Raw genomic sequence first — 21,193 nt, forward strand, 5'->3', positions numbered from 1 at the left:
GGACAGGAGGGGGGCGGGGGGGGAGAGTCGTTGGGGCCCGGCTTCCTCAGGGATATTCTGGGCCTCTTCCTCACATTGTCTGCTTCCGTTTATTTATTTATTTTTAAAAGCAAGTCTCCAGTTCCCTTGCTTAAACATACTAGTCGTCTTGGATTTTAAATTGTCGGCTCTTCCCGCCATGGGTTATGATACCCCCCTCCCCGTTCCAGGGTGTCTCCGGTCCATGACTGCCCCTCCCCCCCCAACAAATGCCTGGTAATGAGCCGGGTGAGAGAGAAGCACAAACTGGAAGGCCAGGATAGACATATGTGGAGCCAGCCTGGCACAGTGGCCCGAGTGTCAGACGAGGACCTGGGACAACTGGGTTCGAATCCCCGCTCTGCCGTGGTCACTTGCCGGGTTACCCTGGGCCCATCACGATTTCGCAGCACAACCTGCCTCACAAAGTGGTAGCAGGGATCAAGTGGAGGGAAGAAGAACAATGCGGCAGGACCTTTTCGGTTCTGATTAGGGAGAAAAGTGGGATATATATATATATTTATATAGGGCTATTTTGGGGCAGAAATGCACAGGAACGGAGTTCCGGCTGGCTCCCGAGTTGGCCGGCCACGCCCAGCAGGAACTCATTAGCATAATAGGCCACACCCAACAGCAGCAACTCATTCGGATTGGCTACATTAGGGGTGTGTGGCTTAACATGCAAAGGTATTCCTGCTACAAAAAAAAGGCTCTGGGTTTTGACAACAAAGTAAACCGAATAAGAAGCAAAAGGTGGGTGTGGTTGGATGACCACACTTCTGGTAACATGTGGGGTGTGGCCTAATATGGTAATGAGCTGTGCTGTTAGGGGTGTGGCCTAATATGCTAATAGGTTTCTGCTGTTGGGTGTGACCTAATATGCTAATGAGTTCCTGCTCATTTATATTTTTTTATATATCCAGGCAGGTCGTGAGAGGGAGGCTGCAGGCAGGGTTGGATCAGTGCTTCGTTCTCATGGTCCTTTCTTAAACGCCCAGGGAAATGCTGATCGCCACTGTGGGGCAAGAAAGCAATTTTTCTCCAGTTTGGCTGGGGATCCTGGAGTTTGGTTTTTTTTTGTCATCTTCTGGGCCTGGAGCAGGGGTCACTGGGTGTGTGTGTGTGTGGGGGGTCTTTGTGAATTTCCTGCATTGTGCAGGAGGTTGGACTAGATGACCCTGGATGACCCGTCCAACTCTATGATTCTATGAAAGGCACACAGCAGTGGATGAAGGAAAGGGGAACCAGAAGACGGTAGGGCCACTTTGCTTTGGATAAGAATGCAGAAGAGAGAGGGGATGTTAGCCCAGGCAAGTCCGATATCCTCAGATCTCGGAAGCTAAGCAGGTCCAAACCTGGCAAGTACTTGGATGGGAGACCTCCTTGAAATACCAAGGCCGGGACGTAGAGGCAGGCAACAGCAAGCCACCTCTCTGAAACATCCTAGGCCCACTACGGGTCCCCAGAAGTCACCATGACTTCCACTTCCAGGCATGCAAGCACATACACACAAAATACTCATCAAAAATAAATAAGGTTCTGGCTTTTCTTGCCGTCGCCCGTGCCCTCCAGCCCGTGGGTTCGAACCTTCAGCCGGGTCACAGATCTCTACAGGCTGGGTCACAAGCTCCTATAAGGCTGATCTGATTTCTTTTTGGAAGGACCTGCTGCGAGGGCATACCTGTTGAACCCCTGCCTGCCTCGGCATATGCACACTGACCCAAGCAGCAAGACCAACCTGTCAGCAATGGAAGGAATTCCTTCCTCACATGGGCAGCTTTGCATACTCCGGCTCCTCCTCTTCCGGCCATGTGCTTACCACTGAGTGGTTCCTTGCTGCCACCTAAGGTTGGGTCTGGTGTTCCCTCTAAGCTGAGTCAGTGTGAGCTAGAGCTCACAGTTTTTTAGCCTCTGGCTCACCCGTTTTTGTCTCAGTGCAGGAAGGACGGCTCCGGAGCAAACTAATTTATGCAGCAGCCACATCGCTCGCTCCCAACTTTAATGCCGGTAGCTCACAAAGTGGCATTTTTGCTCACAAGACTCCACAGCTTAGAGGTGGTGGCTACCCACTTCTTTCACCAAAGCAAAGAGAGGATCCAGAAAATGGAAATGAAGAAATAATCTGTTCCAAGGCAGAGTTTTTAGGGTTGGTTTGCTTGTTTCCTTTTGCAAATGCAGCCTCCAGGTTTGCTTTATCCAGGAGGAGAATGAAGGGGGAGGGGAGAAAGGGGAACTTTAACCCTTTCCTCTCCTGCTATTTTCTTGCTGGGGGAAAAAATCCCCTCAGGATGCTTTTATCCCCGCTGGGATAATAAATACAGAACCTTGTGATTTCCCCCCATGGGGGTAAAAGCAGCTTGAGGGTGTGCTTATTTCGGAGTGTGTGTGTGACTGTAAGGATTGAAGTTTCCCTCTCCCCCCATGCCATTCTCCATGATAATACAAAAACTGACGGTCCCAGTGTTAGGAAGATATGGAAAAATATATGACACTGTGTATGCTTAAGGTAGATCTGTTTTGTGCTTTTTATTTTTTAAAGTTGTCTATACTATTATATAAATATTAGTGTCAAGTATTATCAAACATAGTTTCACCAAAAGAACACATCAAAGTACAGGTTTACACTATGTTCAGAGATTCAAACAGCACCTTGTCAATTTCACAATCACTAGTCCCAGGCGACTCTAGTAATTTACCCCTATCGAATATAATCTGATAGAATTTGAGAGATATGTTCTCCTCGATAGATTATTATGTCTGCCGCAAGTGTTCCAATGGGACCCTAGAAAAATGCTGTGAGGTATGTTATGCAACGGAAAATTCCAACTGCCTTTCGGGGGGGGGGGAGTTTGAGGTGTGGAATGGACTGAAGCCCAATCAGCTTCCATATGCAAAAGACCAGGTTGTTGCAGCAGTTGTGGTGTGGGCGGGACCCGGGCTTTGCCTTCTGATTGGTGGCGATATATGCTGAGGAGCAGTGCCATCAGCCATACACTAAGGGAGTGCATTTTAGAATTAGAACTTTGGCACCCACTATTCAATTATATATAAGGAGAGATTAGTGTCAAGTATTATCAAACATAGTTTCACCAAAAGAATACATCAAAGTACAGGTTTACACTATGTTCAGAGATTCAAACAGCACCTTGTCAATTTCACAATCACTAGTCCCAGGCGACTCTAGTAATTTACCCCTATCGAATATAATCTGATAGAATTTGAGAGATATGTTCTCCTCGATAGATTATTATGTCTGCCGCAAGTGTTCCAATGGGACCCTAGAAAAATGCTGCTATTTTAAGATTTTTATACTCACAAAGAGAATTTATTGCACCTTATGTCTTGTAAATATATTACTGTCCTTGAAAAAGATTATATTCCATATGAGTAAATTACTAGAGTCCCCTGGGACTAGTGGTTGTGAAACTGACAAGGTGCTGTTCCAATGTCTGAACACAATGTAAACCTGCACTTTGATGTATTGTTTTGGTAATACCTGACACTAATATTTATATAATAGTATAGAAACATTTAAAAAATTAAACGCACAAAATAGATCTACCTTAAGCATACATCTATTATACACGGATTTCCCTATTCTCCATGATAAAGCAACCCTGCAGGTTGGATTTGCAAAAGAAACAAATAGTTTTTTAAAAAAAACCAAAACCAGAAGAGCCTGTAATGCACCAGTCGATGGGGCTTGGAGTGTGTGTACTTTTCAAACTGTTCTGGGATAACCTTGAGGTTTCTTGAGAAGCTCACTAGGTGTTCTCTTGTCCAAGGCAAGTTTCCTTGGATGACAGCCCAACTACTGTTCTCCATTAGGAGCCTGCCACACTGAACACAGTGGCAGAGACATTGGGTGTGTTCTAGGCCATGTGACCAGGGCGCCACTCACCCTGTTTGCACAACTTAGAACATTCTCCAGAGTCAGACTCTTTTTGCAGTGCACTGGGGATCCATGGCAGGTGACCAGATTAGCGTTGCCAGCTCTGGGTTGAGGAGTACCTGGAGATTTGGGGGGGGGTGGATCCTGGGGAGGGTGGGGTTTGGGGAGGGGAGGGACTCCAATGGGAGAGCAATTCCACAGAGTCCACCTTCCACGGTGGCCATTTTCTCCAGGTGAACTGATCTCTGTCGCCTGGAGATCAGTTGTAATGGGTGGGAGATCTCCAGCTACCAGCTGGAGGTTGGCAACCATAAGGTTCTTCGGTAGACAAATAAACATGGGAAGCCCCCGTTGAAGGCCAGTGTTTGGGAAACGGCAGCTCTAGAAGTCTTGCTTCCAGAGCAGACGTTCTTAATTTGTAAGGCCTCCCTCTGACTCTGAGTAGGGCTGGTCCTTCTTTCCGGCCAGCCAATCAGCTGTCACGACCGAGTGCCTGATCGTAAAGGGGCAATCACCTTCCGCCTCCCATGGGTGGGGGGGGGCTTTCCAGTAGGGCCGGGCTGGTTGGTAGATGGAAATCAGGCCTTGCAGGAAAAGGAGAGGGCCAGAAGAGACAGATTTAGGGGTGCTATGGCTGGCAGAGAGCGCTCCTGTGGAAAGCCACACTGAAAGGAACCTGCAGCAGCTACGTAACAGCCTTGCTGGGCAGCTCACGTTCAGTTCAGCAACGCTTCTGCTGGAGAATGACTCGTTGCGCCATGTCCCTGACTCCACAATGGGGTGGGGTTTTTTGCCTCTGACTCCAAAATGTCGGATCCCCTGTATCGTCGTCAACACATGAAGCTAGTTCTTCGGAGAGTGCCTGGAGGACTTGCAACGAGTTAAATAAAGTTCCGCGAGTGAGGGCTTGCGTTGCTCACCGTCTCTCTCCCCCCCTCCATTTTCTTTGTCTTCCCCCCCCCCCCCGCCCCCCAGAAAGTGACAAGCCCCTTTAAGTGGGCCCCCATTTCCCCTGCTGTGACTTCATCATGCCGCCGCCTCCTTCAAAAAGCGAAAAGGAAGGAAGGAAGGAGGAAAACCGACCAACGTTAACACCCCTCCCCAGGGGAAAAGCTGCACAAGGCCTCACGTTTTCTGCTCTTGCTTGAGGATGGAAGGCAAGACGGACGAAGCGTGAAGAAACGCCCCAAACGGTCACTCTGGGAGGGGGAGGGTGGCGAGAGGGGAGGGACGACGTCGGGGTGTTCAACGCCCCCGAGGATTCTGGGACAAACGGTTCGACTTTCACTCGTATCCCATCGGCAACAAAAGTGTAACCCATCCGGCAGGCCTTCTCTGCCCTTCCCCCCCCTCCCCCTTCCTCGGGCAGATGCCGCCAGTCAGAGCATGATGGGACTGGAAAGGATGCCCCCTCCCTCTCCGCCTCGAGACACACACTATAGTCCGGAAGAAGCAGTGCATCGTGGGACTTTTCAAGACGGCATTGGCGCGCTCTTGCGTAACCCTTGAGGGACTGGGCCACGCCGAGAGGCGCATAGCGCCCCGGGACTGTTTCGAGAGGGGCACGCTGCCTTTTGTATCCATGCTGCGAGTGGACGTTGGGGGGTGGGGGTGGGGAGAGCCGCAAGGCGGTCACCGGGATGGCAACTCTTCTTTCCCCCCCTGTCTCTTCGGGGGGGGGGGGAATAACGTGGCCAAGCGACACGGAAGCATGGCGGGACTGTTTCCCAAGATGGCAGCTGCCCCTCCTTCCCCCCACCCCCTTCACCCCATTCCAGTTGATGTATTTTAACTCATGCACATCCCGTTAGATGTGGCGGTTTTGCGTAGCAGTTTGTGATTCCTTGATCTCCCTCGCGTGTGTGTCTGATCTCACGGTTGTATATCTTGATCTGTCCTCATATATATTTACATAAGAACATTAAAAGATTCCCAACTATGGGAGAAAAATCTCCCTACACACCCGATTTCCCCCCCCTTGCCCCTAAAAGAAACAAAAAACGAACAAGAAGTCCTTCCTTGAAATGGTTCTGGTGTATTCGCGGCCTGTATAACCACTAGCTATTATTAATCCAAGAGACCCAACATTTTAAAACAATCCCACCCCCCACCCCCCTTTGCTGTCTTGTTGCGAAGAGTGGAAGCAGAACAGGACACTTTGGAAATGGGATCTGTCCCTCTGGAACGGAGCGGGAGTTGTTTGGCCGTAGATGCTGCGTGACGCATGATTTAGCAGTGGGATGGAGGAAGACTCCTTTCTTCCTGCCTTCTAGCACCTTGGATAACCCTGGCCTGTTCCCTCTGGTTCCTGCCATATCAAGCAGGAGTCTGGTGTAGTGGTTAGGAGTGCGGACTCTAATCTGGGAGAACCGGGTTTGATTCCCCACTCCTCCACGTGCAGCTGCTGGTGTGACCTTGGGTCAGTCACAAGTTCTCTCAGAGCTGTTCTGGAAAGAGCAGTTCTCAAAAGAGCTCTCTCAGCCCCACCTACCTCACAAGGTGTCTGTTGTGAGGAGGGGAAGGAGATTGTAAGCCGCTCTGAGTCTCCGAGTGAAGGGTGGGTATAAATCCAATCTCCTCCTCCTCCTCCACGGCTGCTGCAGTTTGAGTTCAGAAAGCCAGAAGGCCCTGACTGGATAGCCCAGACTTCTGTGAACTTATCAGCTCTTGGAAGCCAAGCAAGGTCAGCCCTGGTTAGTCCTTGGAAGGGAGACTGCCAAGGAAGTGCAGAGTCGCTACGCAGCGGCTAGCAATGGCAAACCACCTCTGTTCATCTCTTGGCTTGAAAACCCCAAGAAGTGGTCCCCATAAGTTGGCTGTGTCTTGATGGCAGAAACACCCCACAAATCACCAACCTGGGGGAACCTTGGGGTTTGGGCGTGGCCAGATCACCTTGACTCTCACGTCTCATGGTGATGCTCATCAACTTCTAATTGTTGGGCTCAAATTTCCCCAAGAAAGTGTAGCGCACATTGGTCCCAAATGGTACCTTTGAGCAACTATACATCACGCAGTTCCAATTTCCCCAAGAAAATGTTGTGCACGTCAGTCCCGATGGTACCTGTGAGCAACCGCCATCACCTTTATCCTTTGTGAGTCCCTGCCCAGAGCAGCAGGACAACGGTTAAAAGAGCCCTGTGGACCCAGAGCTAAAGTGGGGCCTCTCAGGGCCCGGCCCCCTGACTGCCAAGACCTCCCATTCAGCCCAAGCCCCCGACATTGAGAGGGAGAGAAGAGAGCCCTTGCACTTGGTTGGTTCAAAGGTCTGCGGAAGAGAGCCCTTGCACTTGGTTGGTTCAGCGGTCTGTGGGCTCACAAACTTTTTTGGGAATGGAGGATGCATTGTTTATTCTGGCTAAAGAGTGTGTGTGTGTGCATGCGCCCCACAAGAAAAAAAATTGCCCCACAAATCGAAAAATCCTGGCTACAGCCCTGGAGCCCTGACATGGAGCCGAACAGAAGGCAGTTGGGAAAATGGGGCAGCCGTCACAGAACTCTGTGAGGCAAAGAAGAGAAGAAATAACATCCCCCCCCCTCCCCGCAGTAGGGCAAACACAGACTAGAGGGGTCTAGGATACAGCCCCAGAAGCTATCTACCTAGTGTTTTAATCCCGTCCTTTCCAGGAGCTCACATTGATTCTCCTTTCCCCATTATAGCCTCACAACAACCCTGTGAGGTAGGTTATGCTTAAAGAGTGGGACTGATGCAAGCATCGTGACAATACAGGGGTTGAACCTAGGGGCACCAGGGTAACAGTCTGTTTACCACACTGAATCAATGTCATCGAGAGCCAGTTTGGTGTATTGGTTAAGAGCGCAGACTCTAATCTGTGAGAGCCGGGTTTGATTCCGTACTCCTCCACATGCAGCTGTTGGTGTGACCTTGGGTCAGTCACAGTTCTCTCAGAGCACTTCTCGAAAAAGCTCTCTCCGCCCCACCTACCTTGCAGGGTGTCTGTTGGGGGAGGGGGAAGAGATTGTAAGAAGCTCTAAGACTCCCAAGTGAAGGGCGGGGTATAAATTCCATCTCCTCTTCTTCCAAGATAACGGCAATCACACAAACAAGGTTTTATTGCACCGTGGAGAAAGGCAAGCTCTCTGGGAGAGGTGGGGCAGCCCAGTAGACCAGTGGCGCTGTTCACTTGGGGGGGGGATCTGTGGCCTCAGTGACCACGCGTGGCTGATAGAACAGGGGACTGCAGCGCTTGTAGAGCCTGGTTGCAGCACAGAATCGGGTTTGCGCTGCCTGCCCCAGTTGCTTAGCAAAATCACGACCTCAAGGCATAAATGGGTGGTGGTTTTTTCATACAGTGCCCTGCACACTCGTTTTGTTTTTCCATATATTACCCTGCACACAAAGGTGACTGAATACCATTTTAAAAAGCCAGTTGCATGACCATCTGACCTTGGTGCAGCCTCTAAAGCACCAGCTTCTGACCCACCACGACCTGCTTACATTGGATGCCAAAGGAGAAAGAACTGGCTGGAGATTTTCACAGTCCTGTCACTTTAAGAAGCTCTCCTCTTGGAAATTTATTCTGGATTCTTTCTCCGTGGCGCCTGTCGTCATCACTGGTGGGGCGTGGCTTCGATTGTGGTGACCAATGAAATGGAATTGATTAGCATATCAGCTCGACTGTGCTTAATCCCGCTTTTTAATGGATAAATAGGTAAATTTTGCAAACAATAACTTGAGCTATTTTCAAGAACGACGTAATTGGGGCTAGAACAGCAACAAGGACGAGATACGGCGTCATACGTTGCCCACCATAATCTGAGTCGTGCTCCGTTTTCAGCGGATGAACACCGACAGGCCTTTTCTAGCTAGTGATTTCAGCTCTTTTTGTATTTGTCTAGTAGGCTTTCTGCTGTAGCGGAGAGCCTCACAAAACATAGTAAAAAGTCAGATCATGAATGCGTAATGGGTTTTTTATTATGTTTAGTTAACCACATCAAATTTTTTTTTATTATGTTTACTTAACCACAGCATATCCTTATCTGAACATTAAAAAGTCCTTGTTTATAATCCTTTCCAATAACACATCAATATTTTCCATCATTGATCTTGCCCCATTCATATCTCCAATTAAATTTAGGACATAATTCATTTTACTAGTTAATACCAGCAATACTTAAATTCAGGGAATTTCTCGTAAGCACTGAAACCGCTCCACATATACTGCTGTCGATGCACCCACAAAACGGCTTTGTAAAGCAAGCTCAATTCACTTCGTCTGACATTAATTTTACATTATTATTTACCGGGGAGCGCTTTTATGAATAGTGAGGGCAACAATTTGCCTGAGGGTGCCTTCTGAGGTCTTGGAGTTTGGGATCAAGGATTTCCCGGTCTCTAGGCTGCGTTTGCCATATTAATCAGGTTCCTAGTCCCTATGAAGGGCCGCGCCATAAGAGTCTCAAGAAAAGGAAGAGCGACTTCAGCCAATAGGCACGAGGCACCTGAACAAGGGATAATCCAGTCCAAAATTCTGTTTCCAGCCGCGGACAGCCGGAGGCTCCCGGAAAGCGCATGAACGGGAATCTAAGGACGACGCAGATCCCCCCCCCCTCCCGACTTTAAGTTCACTGCTTCGGAATATGGAAGTTCGCTTTACCTAGTAAAGGTAAAGGTTCCCTTGCTCGAAAGCCAGTGGAGTCCCACTCTAGGGTTGCGGTGCTCATCTCCGTTTCAAAGCCGAAGAGCCAGCGCTGTCCGAAGACGTTTCCGTGGTCATGTGGCCGGCATGACTAAACACCAAGGCGCACGGAACGCTGTTCCCTTCCCACCTAGCCGTGGCCAATTATCAGTATGTTTCGTCGCCCTGGAAAGCCAAACTGTCTCTCCCCGCGTCTAGTAGCGGCGAGTTCCGTAGCGCAACCTTCTGGATAGATGGGAGACGAAAAGGGAGGAATAAAGCGGGCGTGGCGAGTTTAGCTCCACCTTTGAAATCCGGTTTCCAGCGCGGAAGTGGGGAGGCGGAGACGAGCCAGGGGCGTTGACACGGTTCGTGGGTGGGGATTGGGGGGGGTGGGAAGCCGGCGCTTGTGCTTGGCCCTGCCCGGGAAGCCTGCCTAGAGCTGTGCGGCTTTTTTGTGGGCTGCGTCGAGGCCGTTGCAGCGTTTGGAAGCGCAGCAGCAGGCAGGGAGGAGGGTTCCTGGGAGGGGAGCCCCGTGCGCCCCCGCCGGGCTCGGTCTCCCCTCTGCACCCCGCCTTGCGAGCCCGATCTCGCGGCTCCTTTCTCACGGCCCCATGTCCAGCCTCCAGCGGCCCGTGGCTGCTTCCACCCAGGCCCAGCCCGTCTCCTTGAGCGCGGAGCAAGCCAAAGGTGAGTGGAGGCGGCTCGCCGTGCGTCTGGGGCCACGCTCGGTAGGCTAGCCGGGAGAATCGGGTTTGTTGCGGCGGGCCGACGGGAGGGCTTATGCAGGGCGCGCCTTGGTGGGATGGGTGTGTGTGTGACTGGGTATGGGTGCATTTTTACAAAGAGGGATGCTGGCGAGGAAGACGGTTTCTTTGACAGCGGTGCCCTGCCCCCTCATCCCACACGTCCTGTGTGGGATGACTCAGTGGGTTGTGGCTGAAATGCACTCTGCACATGGTCAGAGGGTCCTCTTTGGCCCTTGCTCTGGGGCACAGAGCAGTGCTGCGGGAGAAGTCCTGCAAGGAGGTGCTAATGTTGTTTGTGGGCTGGCTTTCTAGGGCAGAGGGCTAGACCGCAGATGGAGAAGGATGCTTGGCTAGATGGACCAGTGGCCTGACCCAGCGGGGCATCTCTGCTGTACTCCTTTCAAAATACATTCTCTAAGGGAGGCTGCGTTGCATCCCCTGCTCTGTTTACTTCTGTGAGCTTGACTACAGAAAACTGTCTTTTGCTGTCACAGAATCATAGAGTTGGAAGGGACCTTTGGGATCATCCAGTCCAGCCCCCTGCACAATGCAGGAAATTCCCGAATACCTCAACCCCACACACTCCCAGTGACCCCTGCTCTATGCCCAGAAGAGGGCAAAACAAAACAAAAAAAAGCCCTCCAGGATCCCTGGCCAAACTGTCCTGGAGAACAATTGTTTCCTGACTGTAAAGTGGCGATCAGCTTTACCTAGGCATGCAAGAAAGGGTGTCTTTTTTCCTGTGGGTACATGTGAGCTCCTAGCTCCATAAGAATGTCGGAACAGCCATTTTGCACCAGTCCAATGGTCCGTCTACTCCAGCATCCTGATGGTCAAAAATGGCCTATAGGGTTGCCAGGTCTGGGTTGGGAAATACCTGGAGACTTTGGGGGTGGATCCGGGAGAGAGGGCGGGGCTTGGGGAGGGGAGGGGCCTCAGCATGGTCCAATGCCACAGAGTCCACCCTTCAAAGCAGCCATTTTCTCCAGGGGAGCTGATCTCTGTCAGCTGGAGATCAGTTGTAAAAGCGGGCGATCTCCAGGCCCCACCTGGAGGCTGGCAACCCTGGTGGCCTATCGGCTGCCACGGGGAGGAGCATGATCCTGGCCCATAGACAGAAGACTTCCCTTGCCCTCTGGCAGCTGACCACTTAAAAGGCCTTCCGTCTCTGAACCAGGGAGTCCCATTTGACTGTCATGGCAAGCAATAGGTCTGTTCTCCATACATCTGTCCCAATCCCCTTTGAAATCTCATCTGTGACAGTGGCCAGCACCGTTATCTTGTGGCAGTGAGTTCCACAGACCCCATTGACTGTGAACCCCCCACCTCCCTTATCTCTCTCCCAAGCTACTTGCCTGTCAGTTTCATAGGGTCACCCTGAGTTCTAGCATGGGGGAAGATGGAGAAAAGGTCTCTTATCGGGATGCAGTACAGCCCAGGAAAAGCTTTAATGCAGAATTTCTGCTGCGTGTATAAACTGGCCAGAGCATGTGCACTAAAAACATTCCTTCGGAAGTCTTTTGATCCTTAGCAGATGAGTTATGATAAGGATTCCCTGAAGGCAGAAAACTGGAACTGACTGTTGCATGAAACTGTGAGTGACCTAGTGCAGGGGTAGCCAAACTCACTCAGGGTAAGAGCCACATAGAATGAATGTCAGATGTTTGAGAGCTGCAAAACACAAACAGATATTACACGCACGTTTTTATTTAAAGATATGCAAATTTGCTTTTTTATTAACATTAAATGAGACGGCCAAAAATAAAAACAAAAGGGGTAAAAACAGAAACTGATCATATTTATTTGTCCAATGATATTTGTTTGTTAATGGTATTTATTTGTCTGAGAGAGAGAAAAAGAGAGGTGGAAAGAAAGAGAAGAGAGAGAGAAACAAAGAAAGCAAACAAATGGGAGGGAGGGAGAAAAAGTATGCCTCCCCTTCACTTCCCCAGCTGACCTGCCGGGAGCTGCACAATATGTGTGAAAGAGCCGCATGCGGCTCCCAAGCCGCAGTTTGGCCACCCCTGACCTAGTGCTTCAGGGAGCCGATGGATGCTTACCCTTCCTGTAAGGTGTCTTTTGCATTGGACTACTGTGCTGCAGAAAACTATTTTGTGAAGTCAAGGATGATCTTGTTCTTCTCCCTTTTCTCAGAAACCTGGCTCAGCCTGCTGTGGAACCCCTGACCTCTGAGGTGTAATGGTTAAGAATGCCGGGCTCGTATCTGAGAGACCTGGTTTCGAATCCCTGCTGAGTGACCTCGGGCCAGTCGCACACTCCGTCCGCCTGACCAACCTCACAGGGTTGTCGTGAGGATAAAGTAGGGGAGAGGAGAACGATGTGAAGCCGCTTTGGGTCCCCATTGGGGAGAAAAGCGGGATACAAATGAATTAAATAAATGCCAAGGCCGCAAAGGCATGGCTTAGGGCTCCATGCTTGCGCCAGGCAGTGGATGCGCTTGGGGCATCAGGTCTCATTCCCTGCCCTAGTGGTAAGAGCAGGAGGCGTGCCTTTCCTCCTCCAGGGTGCGCTGTGGCTGTTTCCCCGGGATCAAAGGTAGTGAAAAGCCACATTGGCCCACGGAGATTCCAAAAACGAGAACAAAATCCATGTGACGGCTTTTATTAGGACCAACCAGATTGACCCTGAGCATCACGCAAGCTTTCGAGCTCAGCAGAACTATTCATCAACATTTTGAAAAGATAAGAGGGGTGGAGAAGCAGTCCCCCCGCCCGATTATGATGTTACATGCTGATCTTTCAAAGATCCTCTGTGAAATGCCTGAAGGCAAGCAGATTTACTCCCTTGCTGGCTACAGTGAATTCTCCAGGAAGAATTGGTTGTTTGATGGCATTTGGTGTGGTTAGGAATGCGGACTCTAATCTGGGGGGGGGGGGGGGTGGTGTCCCACATGCAGCTGCTGGTGTGACCTTGGGTCAGTCACAAGTTTCCCCAGAGCTTTTCTCTCAAGAGCAGTCTTTAAAAGAGCTCTCTCAGCCCCACTGACCTCACAGGGTGTCTGTTGTTGGGAGGGGAAGGGAAAGGAGATTGTAAGCCGCTCTTAGACTCTTTCAAGTAGCGAAGGGCGGGGTATAAATTCAGTCTCTTCTTCTCTTTGTTCACTCATGGGAAATTCAAAGACCTGCTAAAGTCCATCCCAAATGCCAGGCCAGTCAGACACACAGTTCATAAGAACATGAGAGAAGCCAATGTTGGCTCAGGCCAATGCCCCATCCAGTCCAACACTCTGTGTCACACGGTGGCCAAAAACACCAGCTGCCATCAGGAGGTCCACCAGTGGGACCGGTTCCCTTGCAGGCTGAGAACAAAAAGAAACATCCAATACTCTTTATTTTGATTTTTTAAAATTAGATAGACCTCAACAGCCATTAATAAAAAAGAAGTGAATATGTATCTAAAACTAGAAGTCAAAATATAACATCAGCAATGGCAGATCTACGCATAAGTTTCTATACAAGGTTTCCGGATACCTAAAAATAAGTCCTTGTGCAATTGCTGTCTATGTGCCATGCATTCAAATATTGATAAAGCTGTAACGTCCTCAGTCCACTGATTTACAGGAGGTCCATTTTCATTGACTCATCGGTTAGCCTCCAAGAGATGGGCAGATAATTTAAAAGTACACGATACCTGATGAGGATTGTTCTTTTACTTCCTCCCTTAGTGGTCCTGGCAGAAGTGATCAAGGCGTTCGGAGCACCAGAGAATGCCCAGCGCCTGGAGGAGGCGAGGGAGAATGCTGGCAACGACATGGGCAAGATGCTACAGTTCCTGCTGCCTGTGGCCACCCAGATCCAGCAAGATGTGATCAAACCCTACGGCTTTAGTAACGACGGGGAAGGTGTGTTGCCAGTGCGGAACTGCCTGCAAGGGGAAGGGGATTCTGCAGGACCCCGTGCTTTTGGGGTGATGCAGTGCCGGTCACTGCATTAGGGGGGAGGTAGCGGAAAGGGGGGCAACCCCGTTTCTCAGATTAGCCAGCAGGTCCTGTCCTGCAGATCCTGGCTAAAATTTCCACTGATCCCTTCTTCCCAGGACTTGCCGCCTTTATGGAAAGCCAGTTTGGTGTAGTGGTTAAGAGCGCGGACTCTAAACTGGGTTTGATTCCCCACTCCTCCACATGCAGCTACTGGTGTGACCTTGGGTCAGTCACAAGTTCTCTCAGAGCTGTTCTCTCAAGGGCAGTTTCTGCCGAGAGCTCTCTCAGCCCCCACCTATTTCACCGGGTGTCTGTTGTGGGGAGGGGGAGGGGAAGGGAAAGGAGTTGGTAAGCCACTCTGAGACTTTTGAGTGAAGGGTGGGGTATAAATTCAGTCTCTTTTTCTTCTCCTACTCTTCCTTTCTTCTTCTTCTTGTCATTCCTTGGGACCCCCCAGGAGTACCACTGGGGGCGGGCAGGAAAGTCCCATTCCACTGGTGGAAAACTTTAATCTGGGTCCAAACGCTAATGCTTCTCATAGTCTCCCCGTGGGCATCAATGAGTCCCCCTGAGCCTGCTTTGGCAGGGAGGGCAGGGTATAAATTGAATAAATTAGTTAAATATGCAGAAGCACGGTGGAGTAGACATTCATGTTCAGGAGGGCTTTTTTCCTTTTTCCCCCTAGGAGTCCTCAAATTTGCCCGCTTGATAAAATCTTACGAATCTCAGGACCCGGAGATTGCCAGCATGTCCAGGAAGCTGAAATCCATGTTTCTGCCTCCAATGATTCTCCCTCCGCATGGGGCTGGAACAGGGGCTCTGGCTGCCTCCTGAAACTCCCAGGAGCCTCTCTGCCTTCCGTTACTGCCCTGGCAACCATGGTCGTGACCTGGAATTCGGGATATTCTTTCAGTGCTGTGAGAGATGGCTTCGGTTTCCTTGTACAGGCTTAGTTCTGCCCTTTCTGCGAATGTCTTTTGTGTGGGGCAAGATAAATATCTCTCCCATCTTTTTTTCCCCCCAGCCAAAGTTCTCTCTGTGCCAAAGTTCCCCATGGTGGGAAGCCATTTTAGGGGCACATAAAATGGAAGAAAGAGGAGGTATTGCCGCGTTTCTACACAGACTCATACTGAAAGCCTAATAAATGCTGAGACTTTATATACATGCACACACACACACACGGATATATATATATGTGTGTATTTTATAACGTGGGTAATGACTGGATGTTATGGGGGCGTCAGAATTGCAAAGGTGTTTCCGCGCTGTTAATAAACAGGAGTTCGGTGGCGCCTTTTAGGTTAGCACCATTTCAGTAAGGCTGTCAGAAGTTAAAACTGATTTTTGCCCCACCGTGGAATTGTTCATTTTGAAGGTGCCGCAAAACTCCTGCGTGCTGTGACTGACATGCCCCTTTCCCATTAGAATTATTTCCCCCCCCCCCCTCATTAACACAGATCTGTGAAGGGAAAGGATTGTGGCTCTTGGTTTCTCTAGTCCATGTTTGTGTGGTCTTTTCTTGTTGTGTCGTAAGGGTCTTGAGGTGCTGAGGAAGTTCAGCGTTAATAAACCATGGCTTGCCGTAATGGATCTTGAACACAGATGTCTGCCTGATACCGAATCAGACCCTGGGTCCATCAAGGTCAGGATTGTCCGCTCAGACTGGCAGTGGCTCTCTGAGGTCTCACGCAGAGGTCTTTCACATCACCAGATGTCTGGTCCTTTTAATTAGAGATGGTGGGAATTGAACCTTGGACCTTCTGCGTGCCAAGCAGATGCTCGGCCACTCAGCCACGGCCCCTCTCGCCTTATCTTTCTTTGGAGACCCACTGTCTCGTCACCGTAACACTGTCCAAAGGCTTACAGACACCCACCAAAATAGGAGCGGCTCCGTTATTTTGGGATCCTCTTCTGCTGAAACCCTGTTATACTTTTTTTTTTTTAATCCCTACGGCCTAGAGACATTTGAAATTTTGTACAGACATAGTCAAAAGACTATAAATCTGACCATAATTCTGTCCCTCAAAATGTAGGATGTAAAATATACCACAAAATTATTAAAGCTCGTCTGTGCTAGACACAAGTGTTCAAGTTGCTTTGATAACTCGGGATGGGGGTTATAACAGAAGATCAATACATTTCCCTCCAAAACAAGGGACGTGACACCCACCCACCCCTGCAAAATACAAGGGGGCCAACCTTCTGTTACGGAGCAAGCAAAACACAGCAAGGGCCTGGATGCTGGGAGTTTCCTTGCCTCTTCTCATGCTTTCATTTCTCAGTCTAGCCTGCCTCACAGGGTGGTTGTGAGGGAACATTGGAAGAGAGGAGAACCGTTTAAGCTGGTTTAGGTTTCCGTTGGGAAGAAGGATGGGGTATAATTGAAGTAAAATGAATTGGTTTGAGATGTTGGGGGGTGGCCTCATGCTATGTGTACCTGTGACTACATAACTACATAACTGACTACATAAAGGCATTTGCTGTTGACTACCTTTGGTCACAGATTTGGATGCCTCTTTAGGAACAAGAAACCTGATACATACACTGCTCAAGACTTATTTATTTATATGCTGCTTTTCTGTCTGATGGAGATTTAAAGTACCATACAACTTTCTTCTCCTACATTATATCTTTACAACTGTAGTTCTGTAAGATAGGTTAGTCTGAGACAAAGTGACTGGCCCAAAAAGAGTCTCCATTTTAGAGTAGTGATTCGATCTTCCGTCTCCCAGGTCCTAGTCGAAACACTAATCACTACACCGGTTCTATAGAAGTTTAAACAGTTTTAGCACCCTCGGCACACACACCCTCCCCGCCATGGGGCTTGGAGGAACAAAAGGTATATTATAAAAGCTGGGGGAAACAAATTCAAAATTCAGGGTGTGACAGTCCCCTCATGAGAGAGATCAGCAAGAGACATGGAATATTCAGCAGGGTGGGTTTCGTTTCTCTTCTGATCCTCTTGGAATCAACGTTTATATGCTGCTTTTCTGTCTGATGGAGATTTAAAGTACCATACAACTTTCTTCTCCTACATTATATCTTTACAACTGTAGTTCTGTAAGATAGGTTAGTCTGAGACAAAGTGACTGGCCCAAAGTCACCCCAAGAGTCTCCATTTTAGAGTAGTGATTCGATCTTCGGTCTCCCAGGTCCTAGTCAAACACTAACCACTACACCGGTTCCATAGAAGTTTAAACAGTTTTAGCACCCTTGGCACACACACCCTCCCCGCCATGGGGCCTGGAAGAACAAAAGGTATATTATAAAAGCTGGGGAAAACAAATTCAAAATTCAGGGTGTGACAGTCCCCTCACGATCAGCAAGAGACATGAAATATTCAGCAGGGTGGGTTTCGTTTCTCTTCTGATCCTCTTGGAATCAACGTTGGGATTTTGACCAGCAGCCAGGGATACCACACTTGCAGAATCCATGCTGAAATTAGAAATTTATGATGCAATGGAAATTGTTCACAGGTTCATTATGGTTTCAGTCACTTCAGATAAGGCCTAGGAACCAGCACAAGAGAATTATGATAGAAAAGAAGAATTTATTTTTTCCCAGCGGTGACCATTCCCTTTTGCAGCTGTTTTAAAAAGTGCATCTATCTTTAGTGTCAGGTTGGGGGGTGGGGGAGCAAAATCCTTCCCATGAGAAAAGCACTAATCGATGCTTAAATGCATAGCAGTCAACTTTGCTGGTCTGGAGATATTTTTTCCCTAAATAACATGGTAAATCTAGGGGTTCCTCCAGTGCCAGGGGATGTCACGTGACAGTGTTCCTCTGTATAACATTTCCCTGCATATAGAAAACTAGAGGTCAGGGACAAGGCCTCCCATTCTTGACATGCTGGGTTTCTTTGTGTGTGGATTTTTTGTTTCTTCATGGAGGAATATCCATTCCTGTGAGCCCACACATCCAGTCAGAAGTGGTACAATGTACAGATGTGGGCTTATTACCTCAGACTCAGGCCTGACTCAAAAGTATTTTTGAAAAGCTGCTTCGTACGATTTAGGAACATTTTATGCAATCTGTTGCATTTGTATAGAAGCTGTTTATGATTATCAGAGTAAAATATAACTGAAGGCTGAATTATACCTGAAGCTGGAGTTTGCAAGTAGAATCCCAGATGTGTAACTTGGTCCTAGAATGAGTGGTGGCTGGGATGTGTGTGTGTCATGGTGTTCAAGAGGGGAAGATTTAATTCTTCTCCCACATGGTATTCTCCTGACTGGAAATTTCATTCATTTGTGTCCTGCTTTTCTCCCCAGTGGGCCCCCCAAAGCAGCTTACAACATTATTCTCTGCTCCATTTTATCCTCACAACAACCCTGTGAGTTAGGTTAGGCTGAGAATGTGTGAGTGGCCCGAGGTCACCCAGTGAGCTTCTACATCCAAGTGGGGAATTTAAAATCTGTGTCTCTCAGACCCTAGTCCAAAACGCTAACCACTGCCCCTCACCCTTCAGCTTCCTGTTTGGTGTCGTGGTTAAGTGCGCGGACTCTAATCTGGGAGAACCCGGTTTGATTCCCCATTCCTCCACTTGCACCTGGCTGGATGACCTGGGGCAAGCCGCAGTTCTGTCAGAGCTGTTCTTGAAAAAAGAGCAGTTTCTGTCAGAGTTCTCTCAGCCCCACCTACCTCACAGGATGTCTGTTGTGGGGAGGGGAAAGGAGTTTGTAAGCCACTCAGAGACTCCTTTGGGTAGTGAAGGGAAGGATATAAATCCAATCTAATCCAATCTCCTCTTCTTCTTCCTTGAAGCACTAGCACTAACTGGTTTTTCCTCCTTACCATGGCTTAGAGCAGTTGCTGGAGGGCATTTTCACCTGGGAGAACAACCTGATGTTGGGGGAGAATTTACCATGTGCTCCTAAGAACTCTTTCCTGGGAGACAACCCCACTGAATAGACCGGACTAGGATTCGGAGTAGACTGGCTTAACCGGGCACTATTAGTCTTCCCTTTTCTTGTGTCCAGTCACAGAATTCTGGTCCTGTGGAGTTGGCCCTCAGTATCTTGGGAGCATTGCCATACAATCCCTTCACTTCTTTACTTATTTTCATTTTTGTGCCATGTTGGATTGCTCCGAATCAAAGGCACCTTTTGTGCTTTTGCTTTGGACGCCAACCCTGCTGCTTGCCCCTTCTTTCTTCCCTTGAAGGTTGGCGTCACAGTTTCACCTGCCTGAATTAAATAGTTTCAAATAAAAGGACAGACCAAGATGGGTAGCTGTGTTAGTCTGTCTGCAGTGGTGGAAAAAAGAGTCCAGTAGCACCTTAAAGACTTAACAAAATTTGTGACAGGTTACGAGCTTTTGTGAGTCACTCCTCACTTCTTCAGATACTTGAAGAAGTGAGCAGTGACTCATGAAAGCTCGTCCCCTGCCACAAATTCTGTTAATCTTTTTTTTTTTTACAATAAAGTTTTTATTTGTTTTACTGTGTAATACAAACACGAAATGCAAGTATGGGAAATTATTACACTTTTGCATTAAACTGTAAAAGACTATTTAGGAAAACATAAAATGCACTTTAACACCATAGAGAACATTGAATATGAATGGAGAATCTTTGAAGAGATTTGTTCTGAGATAACATAACCTACAAACTGGTAAGACAAAATACAATGCCAATTGGCTAGATTGAAATACATCACATTACCATATCCATAAAACATCCATCACTTTAGGGATGTCGGCTTGTTCAGAAAGATATTTTAAAATACGGAACCATGTAGATACGAACGTGGTAGGAGCTGAAACTTTATCAAATCACGTAAGATTGTCCGAGAGTTTAGCCATAATATATAAATCCCACAAGTTTTTATGCCATTGTGAAAGAGTGGGTGCCATTGTCGTTTTCCACAGTGTGGCAATGACAGTTTTAGCTGCGTAGAGCAATAGAGAAACCCTCTCTATAGTGGATGTGGAAACACGGTGAACATCCCATCTGTTCAAAAATATGTGCCTTGGTGTGGAGAAAACTTCTGTGCCTGTGATAGCTTTGATTTGGGATAAAACTACTTTCCAAAAAGGATACACTTTGGGACATAAAACCCAACAATGTACATAATTGCCTATGTTATCACATTTTTTCCAGCATTTTGGGCTGTAGACGGGATTGATACAAGCCAGTTTGTGTGGCGTGAGGTACCAGTGTGCTAGTATTTTGAACGTCTGCATTTTCATTGCAGTGATTTTAGAATGAAATGAAGGGGAAGACCATATATGGGCCCAGGAGTCTTCAGAGAGAATTTCATTACAGTCTTTGTGCCATATTGTCTGATATGATAGTGTAGCACTACTGTCAAGAGACATTAAGATTTTATAAATTTTGGAGATTCGGCCTTCACGGGAGATGCTAGCAATCAGTGTTCCCTCTAAGCTGAGTTAGTGTGAGCTAGCTCACAGTTTTTTGGCCTCCAGCTCACAGATTTTTGTCTTAGCTCAGGAAGGAGGGCTCCAGAGCAAACTAATGTATGCAGTAGCCAAATCGCTCGCTCACAACTTTAAGGCCAGTAGTTCACAAAGTAGAATTTCTGCTCACAAGACTCCACGGCTTAGAGGGAACATTGCTAGCAATACGGATGACTTCTTCTAATGCCGTAAGAGGTTGCTTCATAATGGTGTTGAGTTTGATCGGTGAGCACATACGAAATTCTGTTAATCTTTAAAACAAAAGCATGTTTGTCTAGAGCTTCCTTGGATGGTATTCAGCATTGAAAGGGGGCCGCTGGGTATGCTGGGGGCCGCCTGTTAGGCCAAAAAAAGAGAGGCAAAACCCAGACTTTGGTCACCCTGAAGAGAAGCCCTCAAAGGGAAAGGCGAGAGGGACGCTTAGAACGGTCCAGTAGGCCTGGCTGGCCAGCCGGTTTTGCTTTCAACCTTCCAGCAGCCACTTGTTCCAGGATCCACCTGGGAGGGCCCCAGCGGGAGGTAGCCGGGGCGGGGAGAATGC

The 21,193-nt window shown here is 48.5% G+C and overlaps 2 protein-coding genes across 2 annotated transcripts in view; both read left to right on the plus strand.

The window, feature by feature from the left end:
- The window catches only part of ATN1 (atrophin 1), a 33,567-nt gene extending 28,148 nt beyond the window's left edge, over positions 1-5,419 (plus strand). Inside the window, 1 exon segment of the mRNA XM_015418794.1 lies at positions 5,280-5,419. Within this exon segment, the coding sequence (XP_015274280.1) occupies positions 5,280-5,419 (140 nt within the window).
- Positions 5,420-9,932: 4,513 nt separating this feature from the next.
- Positions 9,933-15,554, plus strand: LOC107116805 (chromosome unknown open reading frame, human C12orf57). Its single transcript, XM_015418807.1, has 3 exons — positions 9,933-10,236; positions 13,981-14,157; positions 14,921-15,554. The coding sequence occupies exons 1-3, from the start codon at positions 10,161-10,163 to the stop codon at positions 15,067-15,069; spliced, it is 402 nt and encodes a 133-aa protein (XP_015274293.1). The 5' UTR covers positions 9,933-10,160; the 3' UTR covers positions 15,070-15,554.
- The last annotated feature ends 5,639 nt before the right edge of the window (positions 15,555-21,193 follow it).

Source organism: Gekko japonicus, unplaced genomic scaffold, assembly GCF_001447785.1.
Source record: "Gekko japonicus isolate JY-2015 unplaced genomic scaffold, Gekko_japonicus_V1.1 scaffold1244, whole genome shotgun sequence".
Classification (NCBI taxonomy): Eukaryota; Metazoa; Chordata; class Lepidosauria; order Squamata; family Gekkonidae; genus Gekko; species Gekko japonicus.